Raw genomic sequence first — 13,634 nt, 5'->3', positions numbered from 1 at the left:
ATTCAAAGCCCCCTTGCTCATACACGGGTTAACCGATTCAATTGCAATTTCGTAAGTACTTAGTCCGAGGTTAACTCCGATCAGGGATCAAAGGTCATCGGATGCTCGGCGACCCATGGCCGCCTACCGGCTTGTATTTGTTGTTATCCACATAAAAACATGGAAATTTTCCTTCCACTGGCCATTCAATTCAATGTAATTCAAATTAAATTAAATTCAGAGAAAGGGGTTGGGATGTATCCCATCCTTTCCACACTCGCAATAAACATGTGAATAGAATGTGGTGCAAAAGGTAGTCTAAAGCAACAATGAGAGGAAAGTGGAAAACAAAAGCGAATGTCTGAACGACCAAAACAAAAACAACGGTGAAGTGGTTCTGCTTGGTCTTACATTATTTGGTAGACCTTCAACACAGTGTGTTTCTCGTGCAAGGTACAAATCGATGGAAGATCTGTTCGCATCGCACGCAGGGCAATCTTCATGGGTCTTTCCAGTTTCATTACATTTTCTTGAGACAAATTATCAACGGCATCAGCCCAAGTGTCCGAAAAATCTGCTCCTCTGCTCTTGCTCACCCTCTCTCTGTTCTGTTCACCCTCTCATTTGCTCAAGGTCATGTGCCATCTACTTGGAAATCAGCAAAAATTACCGCCCTGCAGAAAAAAAGGTGCAAAAACAGATCCCTGAAACTACAGACCAATCAGCCTTCCACCAATCATCAGCAAGGTTGTGGAATCCATCATCGCTTCAGACATAAATTCCTTCCTCTTCTCCAACGGCTTGATTTCCGATCATCAATTTGGTTTCAGACCAGGCCACCCTTCCCTGGATGTGCTGCTTCTGCTCTCCCAACAATGGATGGAGGTCCTCAATGCGGGACATTAAATCAGAGCCATCTCCCTCGACATATCACGTGCTTTTGACACGGTCTGGCAGCCTGCCCTGCTCACCAAACTCTCTTCCTATGGTATCCAAGGCCATCTCCACTCATGTCTCGCAGACTTCCTCTCCTGTCACAGCCAATGTGTGTCCCTAAATGGAGTTCTCTCATCCCCTCTTCCTGTCCAGGCTGGAGTTCCTCAAGGTCGCATTCTGGGCCCTGTTATTTTTCTGGTTTTCTTCAATGATCTCTCCGACTGTCTGGAAAATCCTCTTTATCTCTTTGCTGATGACTCCACCCTCTGCCGTACCATCTGTCATCCCTCAGATCAGCAAGCAGCAGCTTCTTCGCTCTCTCGAGATCTGGGTAAAATCACAAACTGCTCCAACACTTGGAACATGTCTATCAATCTGGACAAATCTCACACTCTCACTCTGTCTCTCCTTAAAGAACATTTGGACCCCCCCTCCCCCCATCTACTTTCTCAATAATCAACTGGAAGAAGTCCTTTCATTCAAGCTTCTGGGTCTACCTATCTGCCATGATCTTTCCTGGGAAAGCCACATTTCCAACCAGACCTCCAAAGCCAGTCGCCGACTGGGAATCCTCCATTGTGCAAAGTCCTTTCTTGGCCCACCTGAGGTCCTGACCACATACAAAGCTTTTGCCTGCAGCCTGATGGAGTACTGCTCTCCCGTCTGGGCTGGTGATCCTGCCTCTCACTTTTCTCGGCTTCCTGCTGTGGAAGCCAAGGCATTTAGGATCATTGGTATCTTCCGCGGTGAGGCTGAGTCTTTGGGCCACGCACTCTCTCACCGCAGGCAGGTCAGTGGTCTTTCTTTCTTCTTCAGTCTCCTCTCCGATCTCGCCCCCTTCTCTGTCTGCGATATCACCTTCACTCTTTCATTCCTCTTTTTCCCCACCTTTGGAATATACTCCCACACTCTCTTCAATACCATTCTTCCCTCCAGGTGTTCAAAACAGCTGTTCACCACCACCTCTTATCTTCCCCCATCTAAAACCGAGATCTTTTCTTCCCCCGTTAATCCACTCCAAACACACCTTCTTCAAATTCCCTGCCTTCCTTCCTGAAAGTTCCCTGTCGTGTAAGGTCCTGAAAGTCCCTGTGGGGTCCACTGTGAAGAGAAGACTTTGAGCTGCAGGTTCGACAGGTCAAGTGGCAGTAAGAAAGCCATTGCTAAGATGGCAAAATAAGAAAAAGAGGCTTGCCTGGGCCATGAAGCACCGCCAGTGGACGACTGAAAACTGGAAGAAGGTCTTATGGACCGAGGAATCAAAATTTGAAATCTTCGGTTCAATCACGCAGGGTTTTTGTACGCCGTCGAGTCGGCGAAACGATGGTTCCTCGGTGTGTGATACCAACTGCCAACAATAGAGGAGGAAGCCTGATGATCTGGGGCCCTTTTGCTGGATCCAGAGTTAGTCACTTGCACAGAGTAACTGGCATCCTGAACCAAAAGGGCAACACAGCATTTTGCAGCACCATGCAATACCCTCTGGTCTACACCTAGTTGGTCAGGGGTTCATCCTACAGCAAGATAACGACACAAAACATACCTCCAGGCTATGTCAGAACAACCTTAGAAGAAAAGAACAAGACGGTAGGCTTCAAATGATGGAATGGCCAGCACAGTCTCCAGACTTAAACCCCATCGAGCTGGTTTGGGATGAACAGGACAGAAGGGTGAAAGCAAAGCAACCTACAAGTGCAACACATTTGTGGGAACTGCTGCAACAGTGTTGGAAAGAACTTTCCGAACAATATTTGATTTCCATTGTAGAAATAATGCCAAAAGTATGTTTGGCTGTTATATCTGTAAAAGGTGGCAACTTTGATGAGTCAAAAATTTAGATTAAATTTTGTTCAACAAAACAACTCCATGATTTATTTTTTTTATCTGCAATTGTTTATTTGTTCAATGCTAAATTTCAGAGTATATTGAAACATTAAACTGCTTAAATTTCGGCAAAAACTGGAAAAATGGGGGTGTTCTAAAACTTTTCCCGGAAGTGTATATATATATATATATATATATATATATATATATATATATATATATATATATATATATATATATATATATATATATATACATATATATATATATATATTTCTTATTTTGTGTTTTTTTAAAGAAGAAGGCGCTTCCAACCAAAAGTCTGCTTTATTGTTCAGACATCGTCGTAGAACCATCAGGTTTAGATTGTTATGTTCATGGGATCAGTGAGTGGGTTGGGCACACAGAAGAAAGGCTTGAGCATGGTCTGTGTGCTCATGTAGGTTTACAAGCATTTTTTGTATAAATCTATGTTTAGGGTTAAGTTGTCTGATGCACGGCCCTCATGGGGACACGGGGATAGTTCAAATTAGAGCTCAGATAAGGTAAGGATGTCTCAATTGGTGTTCCCCGTCTGAAACAGCTGGACCAGGGCTAGATTATGGAGGGCTCCACTATAAAATTGCGGCTCCAATAAAATGCAGCACCATGTGTGCTAGTAGCAGACGGCCAGCTGAATCAAGGCTGCCAATTTGCTCTCTGGTGAGTGCTGATACTCACCTTGTGATTGGTGGAGGCTCTGTAAGGAAGGCTCCCATTAGCCCCATGATTGGGCGGCACATTGGAGTGTGTGGAGAGTGTCTTCAGAGAGAACGAAGCACAAGGGAGCATGTAAAAGTAGGAGCACTGGGTGTTCTTTGGTGGTCGGTGCAGTTGGTGCTGTTCAATGCCATTTGCTGGGCTTGGGCTCTGGCTCCTGGTGGCTGCTGAAGGAAAGAGATCTCCATTGCCTTCATCTGGTTACCTGCTTGCTTGCCCACATTTACCTGCTCACCATCAGCATGCCTGTTCAGCTGCCTGCTCACACACTGGGAGCCTCAAGCTGCACGCCAGTGGAGTTATGTGCAACTGCCTTAAAAACAAAACCGGTCAAAGGGTGGAGGAGCTCCTTGTGAGCCAATGGCCATCCATATCTAGTCCCCAACAGTCTCTGCGGACGTCCTCCTGCAGTTGCGTTACTTTTATTAGGAGGTTGGTGGCAGGATTTGCACTCCGGCCACCGTAAAAGCCTTCATTCGGCAAAACACAAAAATGCAAAGAAATCTGAAAGCCCACTCCGTGGGAGTACCTCCTGTGCAGCTTCTCTTCGCAGGGCAGCTCACTGGATGACGGGATGGGGGCAAGGCCTTCGGGACCCCCAATCTTTGACGATAGGAGGGAAACCACGGGGTAATATTCCTGGGTCAGATTGCGGGAGAGTGTGTCGGAGTAGTGCTGAGGTGTCGTCCACCAAACGGCGGCCTCCTTGGGTTAACCTGAGGTTAACTTCGGGTGGGTGCCTGGAATGTCCTATCCCTAAGAGAGGATGATCACCTGTCTCTGTTACCATCTGAGCTCAAGCGTTTGGACATCGGTATTGCAGCTCTCTCTGAGGTTCGGAGACCGGATTGCGGCGAGATCATGGTGGGTGGTTACACCTACTATTAGTCTGGTCGCTCTGATGGTTACCATACCCAAGGAGTTGCTGTGGCTGTTTCCAATAAGCTGACTCCAATGATAATTGAGATAACACCGGTCAAGGAGCGTTTTATGAGACGAAGAATTCGTCACTCCTTCGGTGTCATTTCCCTGGTCTCTGTTTATGCTCCGACTGAGGCGAGTGATCTCACCGTGAAGGATGCATTCTACGCCACGCTCGAGTCTGTGGTTGATCAGTGTCCCAGACGAGATACACTTCTCGTCTTGGGGGATTTCAATGCATCGACTGGAACTGATAGGGACGGTTATGAGGTGTGTGTTGGTCCCCATGGGTCAGGAACTATGAACCAGAATAGCACTAAGTTCCTTGACTTTGCAAGAAGTCATGGACTTAGGGTGGCTGGTTCATGGTTTCAGCGCCCATAAGCTCATTGCTGGACTTGGTATTCCAACGCTGGTGGTGTGGCAAAGGAGATTGACCATGTCCTCGTTGATGGTCGCTGGAGGATGAAACAGAACTGCAGGGTCTACCGGAGTGCTCAGTTCCTCAATACTGACCACGGGCTTGTTATAGCAACTCTGAAGCTGCACCTTCAATCCGGGAGAATGGTACCATCCCAGCCTCGGCTGGATGTTGGCAAGCTCAAGGATGAGAGGGTAGATGAGGAGTTTGCGAACAGGCTGAGTGGAGATTTGGGGGTTCTGGGTGGTTCTGAAGAGTTGTGGAGTGCCTTCAAGACCACCGTCCTTAATGTTGCCAGTAGATGTCTTGGAACTCACCAAAGGGTGAGGTAGAATTTTGTCTCTCAAGGGAGACTGGATACCATTGACCAGAGTCGCAGGGCCAGGCTGAATGGCAGAGCTGAGCTGTTCAGGGAGCTGAGGCGTAAAACTACATGCACTTAGGGTGGACAAAGAGGCCGATGTGTGAGGAATCTGTGAGGGGGTAGAGCATCACCTGTGGTCAAGTTATTCTCAATTCATTCAAAACATGGTCAGGTTCGATGTGAGTGAGTTGTGTGCTCATGGTGCCCTTGGTTGTATTCACTGCCTTCTCAAGTGTTATATATTTATTTTTAATTGTGAAAGTCTACCTTTCTTGTGGGATTCTCCGTTTTTGTTGTCTTGTCTTGGTTCATCAAATTATTTGTATATTTTGAAATTTTAAATAGCATATGTCTGCCTGGTTCCACATCCTGCCACACTGTTTGAGCTGTTTCGATACATTTCATAATTGCTGTAGGACAGATTGTAAATTTGATTAACAAATCAAATAAATAACTGGAGTGGTGTCGAATCACCTTCGGAGTCATGAGGTGCTGCACACCACTTACTATTCGCCTCATTCATTGGGCCATCCGCAAAGCGACCGCTTTGGCATTTCGCAACTGCATGTCCGACAAGTGAACGGTCCCTGGCGGGGCTGGAAACACGACTTGGTTTCTTGTATTGACTCACCATTCCATGACTTTGATGCGACAGGCCACCCTCCGACGTGCTCCAGCAGTTTAAGCAATGGGGTTGCTCCTCGCTCCTCAAGCAAAGCTGAATGGTCACACAAAAATGTTGGTACAAACACAATCAGAACCAGCCGACATCGATATGAATAAGTGTGTATGTGTATGTGTGTGTGTGTGTGTGTGTGTGTGTGTGTGTGTGTGTGTGTGTGTGTGTGTGTGTGTGTGTGTGTGTGTGTGTGTGTGTGTATGTGTGTGTGTGTGTGTGTGTGTGTATGTGTGTGTGTGTGTGTGTGTGTGTGTGTGTGTGTGTGTGTGTGTGTGTGTGTGTGTGTGTGTGTGTGTGTGTGTGTGTGTGTGTGTGTGTGTGTGTGTGTGTGTGTGTGTGTGTGTGTGTGTGTGTGTGTTGTTCATAAAGCATAATGTTCTCTTTGCTAACTCCACTAGCCACATCTATCTACCAATCTATCTATTTATCTGTCTATCTATCTGTCTCTATCATCTCTCTCTTGCTCTACTCCCTCCCAATAGAGTGCAGTACCCTCCTCCCACACTTCTCTCACTCTCCCCTCCCATCTCTGTCTGTCTGCCTCTGTCTCTGGACATATCCGGACAGTGGTTATGTCTGGATGGGTGTTTGTCCCCAAACAAGTCTGGGCCGTGTATCTCCCCGGACACGTCTGGGCCACGTTTGCCCCCGGATGCCTCTGGGCCGTGTTTGTCCCTGGAACCGAGTTTGTCTCTGTACGTGTCCACACGGGAGTTTGTCCTTGGATGTGTCCGAGCAGTGTTTGCGTCCGGACAGCTTGGCTCTGGATGCGTCCGGCAGGTTTTGTCTCCGCACCATGTTTATAGTATGACTGGTAGAAAATGGATTTCAGACATTATTTTGTTTCTATCTTCACTGTTATTCTATGAAGAACTATATTGATGAAACGGTATGAATCGTAATTAATGCTTCACCGCACGTCTGCCTTCCCTTCATCTCACCTCTCACCGTCTTCCCTTCCCCCACCCCACCTTGCTCTCCCACCACTCCACGCTCCTTTACCCTCTCTCTCCTTTCTTCTTTCCCCTACACCTCTTCACTCTCCCCATTCTCTCTCTCCTCAACCCCTCTCTCCATCCCCCACCCCTTTCCCCCTCTTCCCTCTTTTTCTCTCTCCCCCTTTAGTATTCCCATCAGCGAAGTTATGGGTGTTTTTGCAAGTTGGTCCAAATAAAGAGGGAATTAATTTGGAAGAACATTACTGACATACAGTAAGTCTCACAAAAGGTTTGTGTTGATGATCAAAATTAATTGATAATTTGAGCAAAGACGATTGCGTCATAGCAAACCCCCCCCCCCCCCGAAAGCAACGTTGAAAGTTGGCAAAAAGTTCCACCACGGATAATCCAATATCAAATGTTGAGTAAAAAAAAAAAAAAAAAACTCGGTTTTATTCATTTTATTTTGAATTAAAATCGACTCCTATGACTCCGTCCATCTGTCTGTCTGTCTGTCCGTCCGTCACGTTATCTCCTCCTCAATGGGCAGAAATTCACCAAACTTAGCAGCTATGATCAGCACGTGGCAAGAATGTGCGAGAGCAGGATCATTTTTGGTCCCGCCCCCTGGGGACGGGGTCAAAAGGTCCAATACCAAAAAATGCAATTACGGGCACATTGAAAAAGATTTATTTTCATGAAACTTTGTACGTGCACTCAACGTTGGGGCATGCATGAAATATGTAACCTTTTTAGGGATTTGGCTGCCGCTCCATGCCCCAGAGGGTGGGGACTTCGGGTCATGAGTCAAAAACAGAAGATTTGACATTGGGTCATTCCTGCTGGAATTTTATGCCATTTTTCAAACCACGGGCTCAACTAGTCAGCTTGGAATATGCGTCGAAGGTCGCCGGTTGTACACGTGAGCTCGTCCACCCCGAGTTTGAGGGGCGCTGCGAGGCTCGAGAGGAATGCTGCGAATGTTATCTCCAAACACCATTTGCTCTGGCCACAGTTGCTGTCCACCATCTGTACATTGTTCACTCGCCAGCATCATGAAACGCAGCTATGTTTCAATTTCATTATTCAAAAAAAAAAGAAGAAAACATTAAAAAAAAAAACTTTCACTGCAGAGAGTATAGATTACTTAGATCTGAGAATAAACGATGTGTATACATTTACAGGAGATGGAGGGTACATCGACTTTTCCGATTTTCATGTTGCCATCTCTACCGTGTTTGCATACCTTTTGGTGTTGCTATTCCCAAATCAATCAGTTTGCTTTTTTTGGAATCCTTTTTTATTTACTTGGAATACTTAACAACGCAAGATGAAGGAAAATAATTTATTCAAGCAAAGTGAGTCAGTTCTTCACGACAGGTGTGATTTAATAGATATCTAAAACAAATAAAGATTAATAGATAAATAAATAAATAAATAAAATGTACAGCACGCTCACACCTCATTGAATTCACACCTGTTATTTATTTATTTATTTGTTTGAATAATAATGAGGCTTTTGTTCTCAGTTTCATCGGTCGGTACTCACCGATATCCACGCATGATCTGTAAAGTGTGCGTGCTTTCTTCACCGCTTCTCCAGCTGATTCATCCAGTGTTTCCAGTTCTCCTGTACAGATGTGCGGTAAAATACAGGTGTGACTTCATCACTGTCGTGTGACTGGATTTTCATTATTACAGAGAGAGAGAGAGAGAGAGAGAGAGAGAGAGAGAGAGAGAGAGAGAGAGAGAGGAGAGAGAGGAGAGAGAGGAGAGAGAGAGAGAGAGAGAGAGAGAGAGAGAGAGAGAGAGAGAGAGAGAGAGAGAGAGAGAGAGAGAGAGAGAGAGAGAGAGAGAGAGAGAGGAGTGAGAGGAGTGAGAGGAGTGAGAGGAGTGAGAGGAGTGAGAGGAGTTTGAGAGATTTGGGGGGTGGAGTTTGCGAAGAGAAAAAGTTTTGCTTTCTGAACAAAACACACACCACACACACACACACACACACACACACACACACACACACACACACACACACACACACACACACACACACACACACACACACACACACACACACACACAATGTTTCCATGGAAGCAGTAATTAATTCACTCTTTGGAAAGATATCAGCTAAATAAACAAAACTGTGTTTAAAAAAACAACAACATGGGACGACATGATGAAATGAGCCTGGTGTTGGCGAAGTGGTTAGGGCAGCGGCTTGGGATCCAAAAGGTCCTGAGTTCAAGCCCCGTTGGGCCACTGAATTAATACACCAGGGGGTTGACTCAGCCTGTCATCCTTCCGAGGTCGGCGAAATGAGTACCAGTATACTGGGCCGGTGTATACCCCGGTTAAAATAGGTGTACCATATCCCTGTGTCGTAAGAGGCGACCAGGGTTGCGTCAGGAAGGGCATCCGGCGTAAAACATGTGCCAAATCACGATGCGGATCATTCGGATGATCCGCTGTGGCGACCCATAACGGGAGCAGCCGAAAGAAGAAGACATGGGACTTTTCACTATGCTACCAACCAAGATGAGCAGAACCTAAAAAAAAAAAAACAGAACATATTAATTAATCAATTAATTTTATTTTTCACCCTCTTCGCTTGATTTATCAATGGGGGGGAGGGGGGACTTTTTATTTTGACTGGTGACCCCCAAGTGTTACTGCAGAAAGCCCTCAGGCAGAAAGTTTTATGGGTCTAAGGGTTCTAATGTGGTGTGTAGGATCTAAAGGGTCTTAAAGTATCTTTGGGGTATTTATGGTCTTTGGGGTCTGCAGGGTCCAATGGGGCTAAAGGGTGTTGGGGGTTTTAAAGGGTCTTGGGAGGTCTTCAATAGTTGTGGGCATCTTATGGGTCTGGGTCTTAGAGGTATAATTGTTCTTGTGGTTGTTAAGGCTCTTTGGGGTCTAAAGGGTCAAAGTGGTCTGAAGGTATTTGGGGTGTGAAGGGTCTTAGGGGTTTGAAGGGTCTTCAAGCTATTAACGGATCTTTGGGTTGCTATGGTATTGGAGTCTTGAGGGTCGTGGGGATCAGAAAGTCTTTCAGGTCTTAAAAGTCTTTGGGGGTGATAAGGGCATTGGTAGGGGAGGGGGACATCATGGTCTTGGGGGTCTTAAAGTTCTTAAGGTTCCAAACGGTCTTTGGGTATTAAGGGGTCTTTGGGTGTCAATGGGTCGAAAGGTATAGAGGGGTCTGGAACTCGCACGCACGTACGGGCCGACGCACACACGGCTCCTTTTATATGACAGACAGAACACGGACAACCATTGGTTGGTAACAATTGTGCAGGCCTCATTGGGCCAAATAGCATCCTCCTGCATTGAAACACCTTGTAAGGACAGTCATTAAAACCATCAGTGCTTTAGACTTCAACTGTTTTTGTGGACGGTATTTCACACTAACGTGTTATTTGATCAAGATGGCTTCCTTAAGGGAAGGGTTGAGAATGTCAAAGACGACACTGGAAAAACGATGATCATTCCCCACATGGGATGTAAAACCCTCAGCTGAGAAGACTTAATCATCGGTTGAAGGGAAATCCATTTCCATCTGTATTTCCAAAATGATGCACTCTTAAGTCATTCCATTCGTGGGTGGATCAAAAATGCATCATGACTCATGGTCAGCTTGAGTGTACAGAAATATTGTCAAGTTCCTCAACAACAGGGAAAGAGAACAAACAGCAGAAAAGAAAAGAAAAGAAAAGAAAAAGTTTACATCCAGGCCTGTATCACAGGCCACAAGCAGTTGTAAAAATGAAACTTCATTATGTTAGCATCTCACATAAGCTATACTTAAAGGAAAAGCAGATTCTATGCTGACGCTACTACGTTACCTTTCAAGACAATTTCGAGTTGTTCCCTCAAGATGTCAAAGTTGCTGTATCGAGGGTTCTGTTCTGGGATGACGTGAATCCGATGCCAACCACCACAGGCATACTGGTAGAAATCGTCACATGGTTTTACAGTCATGTCCATACTGCGTATCATCTCAGCCGCTAAAGAAAAGGAGAGAGAGAGAGAGAGAGAGAGAGAGAGAGAGAGAGAGAGAGAGAGAGAGAGAGAGAGAGAGAGAGAGAGAGAGAGAGAGAGAGAGAGAGAGAGAGAGAAAGAAAGAGAGAGACTTTTGATAACCATTAAAGAACAATTATAAAACAACAGCAATAACAATGACAACAGCACTGAAACGATGAGGGGTAAAAGTCAAAATTGAGTGCACATACAAAATGTTGCAAAAATAAAAATAATCGAGAAGGCATCCCAAAATGCAAAGCCCATCCACATCAGCTTTGTACTCAAACTAAACCTGACAAAAACAACAGCTACAATATAAATATATATGTGTGTGTGTGTGTGTGTGTGTGTGTGTGTGTGTGTGTTTGTGTGTGTGTGTGTGTGTATATATATATATATATATATATATATATATATATATATATATATATATATATATATATATATATATATATATATATATATATATATATATAGATCAACGAAGCATCAACGAAGGCACAATCATCCTCACCCAGATAATGAGTGAGTGGTTCAAGATGATGAACGTGAAAGACCGTTTCTCAGCTATCCATCTGCACGACGAATCCAGATAGCCTTGGACAGCAGACTGTGCAAGTTTCACGAGGCTGGAGCAGGCCTGCCAAATTATATCTACCTGCGCATGGCAAGGACGTGGTGGTCGTAAGCTGAAGCTAACTCAGCAAACTGCTGAAGCCTTCACTGTGTCCACACGTAATAATGTGGATGCTGCCAAATTGCTTCTGGCAGAGAAAGGCTTTGACTACGTTCTTCCTGCTATATTTGCAGATGAAGCCTTGGAAAAGTTTTTCGGCCAAGTCAGGCAAAGAAGCGATGGAAACTTCTACATTGACGTCGTTGACATTATGGCTACAGCTTAAGTTGTAAATTTGCAAACACTCATTAAGCATGACATTATGCCCGAATCTAGTTCTCGTGTGATTGATTGCGACAAGAACAGTACAACTTCCATAAATCCAGATGAGCGAAGTGAACTCATTGACGAGATTACTCCTCAAGACACTCAGGATCTCTTGGGGTCTGACAATGCCCTGAAGCATAAAGTAGTTGATTTGGCCGGACACCTTGTTCATAAATATGGCGATAGCACTAGTATGGAGGAGATCATTGATGATGAAGATGGTAACGAGGTGTCATCTGAGTTTCTAGATAATTTGAATAGCGGTGGATTGTGTGTGCCGACGATGTCAACCGTCTTTTTTGTACATAATGCCTATAATTTGTATGACAAGACTAAAATGCGTTGCCGATTTCATTTTGCTGAGCTGTTATCCTCTGTAGATGCACCTTTAGCTCGTAGTAATGCTGCATGTACTACTTTTGCTAACATTCTATTGAAAGCTCATGTCCTCAATGAAAGTGACAAAGAAAAAGCTTTGGGATGCCTCAGGAGGCAAGAAAAGCTCTCCAACTCGTGATAGACATAGATATAGTTGTAATAGGCATAGTGTTGTGACATGCATATAATGTTTATGTAATACGATATATGACAATAAATATCAAAGTTTGACAGCTCCACACACTTGCATCTTATTACAATCAGCCATCTCTCACCGTTTATGAGTTGGACACAAAAACGGGCAAAAAATACCAAAATTCAGTAATTTGACCTTGAAATATGACCTTTTGACCTTGAAATATGACCTTTTGACCTAGAAGATGACTTCAGGTGGTGTTGAAAATGACACTATTAAACTCGCCGTCCTCAAAAATCCCTATATGGATCTCGAGATCGTGTCTCTAGCCCTTCTAGAAGTCATTTAAGCCCCAGACTCAAGTTAATCCTTCAGACTCATGTTACAAACCCCGAGCATGGGAGGTTCCAGTCCTTCTCTATCGGAGTCTATGGTACCAGCTGACTTGCGACAGGGCACTGCATCAGCAGTACAGCTGTGCTTCCATAAAAAGATGATGTTAACATAAAGCAAACTAATATTTATTTCCAGTTTGTTATCCCAGTTGTCATTATTGGTTTCTTATCGACAAAAGATATCAGTGAATGAAAATGGCTTTTCCTTTTATTTTGCAGACTAGACCCCAACACGGTGGGTAATAGTATTTCTTCTTCTTCATTGGGACCGGTAGGAGACATTATCAGTGGGATACAAAACATGAACTGTTCAGCCTGGCGGAGGTATGTGCTCTACCGAGTGCTGTTCGAGTTGTGTGTGCATTGGGCAGGTGGCTGTTATCCTACCTCTCCCAACATTGATTACTCCAAATTAAAGATTACAGCAATACTGGTTTCAATCGGGAAACAATACATACCTGCCCTTGTGCACTCATAACTGGTGCAATTCTCCGGTGCTTCTGAAAGACATTGACAGAAACAGAGAAGTGAAAATGTGTTCCTTGGGTATCAGTCATAGCACAGACTAGTTATTCAGTCTTAATCCCAGGAGAGGATGGCCTCAAGGTCTGCACCCTCTCCGCTAAGCTGTCTCGCCTGAGTTTGAATCTCAACACAGCTATATATTGTCATCACAGCTATGAATACTGCTATGAAGGCAATGGCAAACCACCCAGGATAACCCTTGACAAGAAACTGCTTCGGCAGCACCGACGCTCTGTATAGGAGAACAGAACATCAGGATCAGATTCCCAGGAGTATAAAGTGAAACTCAGCATGCCGAGAACAGTTGACACAGAAAGAAGGGACATCAGCTTTGCTTCACTCCACGGAATGTCCTCAGACACTCCTGAGAGCGGTGCTGCGTGTTGTTTCAAAGAGAAAGAGAGAGAGCGAAAGCTGGA

General features: G+C 44.8%; 1 protein-coding gene across 8 annotated transcripts in view; it reads right to left on the bottom strand.

Annotated features, from left to right (window-relative positions):
* Window positions 1-13,280, bottom strand: part of LOC147007456 (membrane metallo-endopeptidase-like 1) — a 68,403-nt gene extending 55,123 nt beyond the window's left edge. For 6 of the 8 annotated variants that reach the window (XR_015054170.1, XR_015054171.1, XM_085867114.1 and 3 more), the window contains exons 1-4: window positions 13,149-13,280; window positions 10,661-10,822; window positions 8,371-8,451; window positions 5,836-5,922 (exon numbers count right to left, since the gene is read on the bottom strand). Coding sequence is in view for 4 of the 8 variants with exons in the window: in XM_085867114.1 (XP_085723240.1) it covers window positions 5,836-5,922; window positions 8,371-8,451; window positions 10,661-10,814 (322 nt within the window). In the remaining 4 variants the exon portion in view is untranslated. Of the gene's footprint in view, window positions 1-2,458; window positions 2,559-3,459; window positions 3,819-5,835; window positions 5,923-8,370; window positions 8,545-10,660; window positions 10,823-13,148 lie in introns of those variants that run through there. The other 2 variants (XM_085867119.1, XM_085867120.1) reach the window with 2 other exon arrangements.
* Window positions 13,281-13,634: the final 354 nt, after the last annotated feature.

The sequence above is a fragment of the Eptatretus burgeri genome, unplaced genomic scaffold (genome assembly GCF_056783735.1).
Source record: "Eptatretus burgeri isolate ZD-2024b unplaced genomic scaffold, Ebu_testis_v1 Ebu_testis_scaffold_158, whole genome shotgun sequence".
NCBI classification, from domain to species: Eukaryota; Metazoa; Chordata; class Myxini; order Myxiniformes; family Myxinidae; genus Eptatretus; species Eptatretus burgeri.
This window is presented reverse-complemented; position numbering and strand designations above follow the sequence as displayed.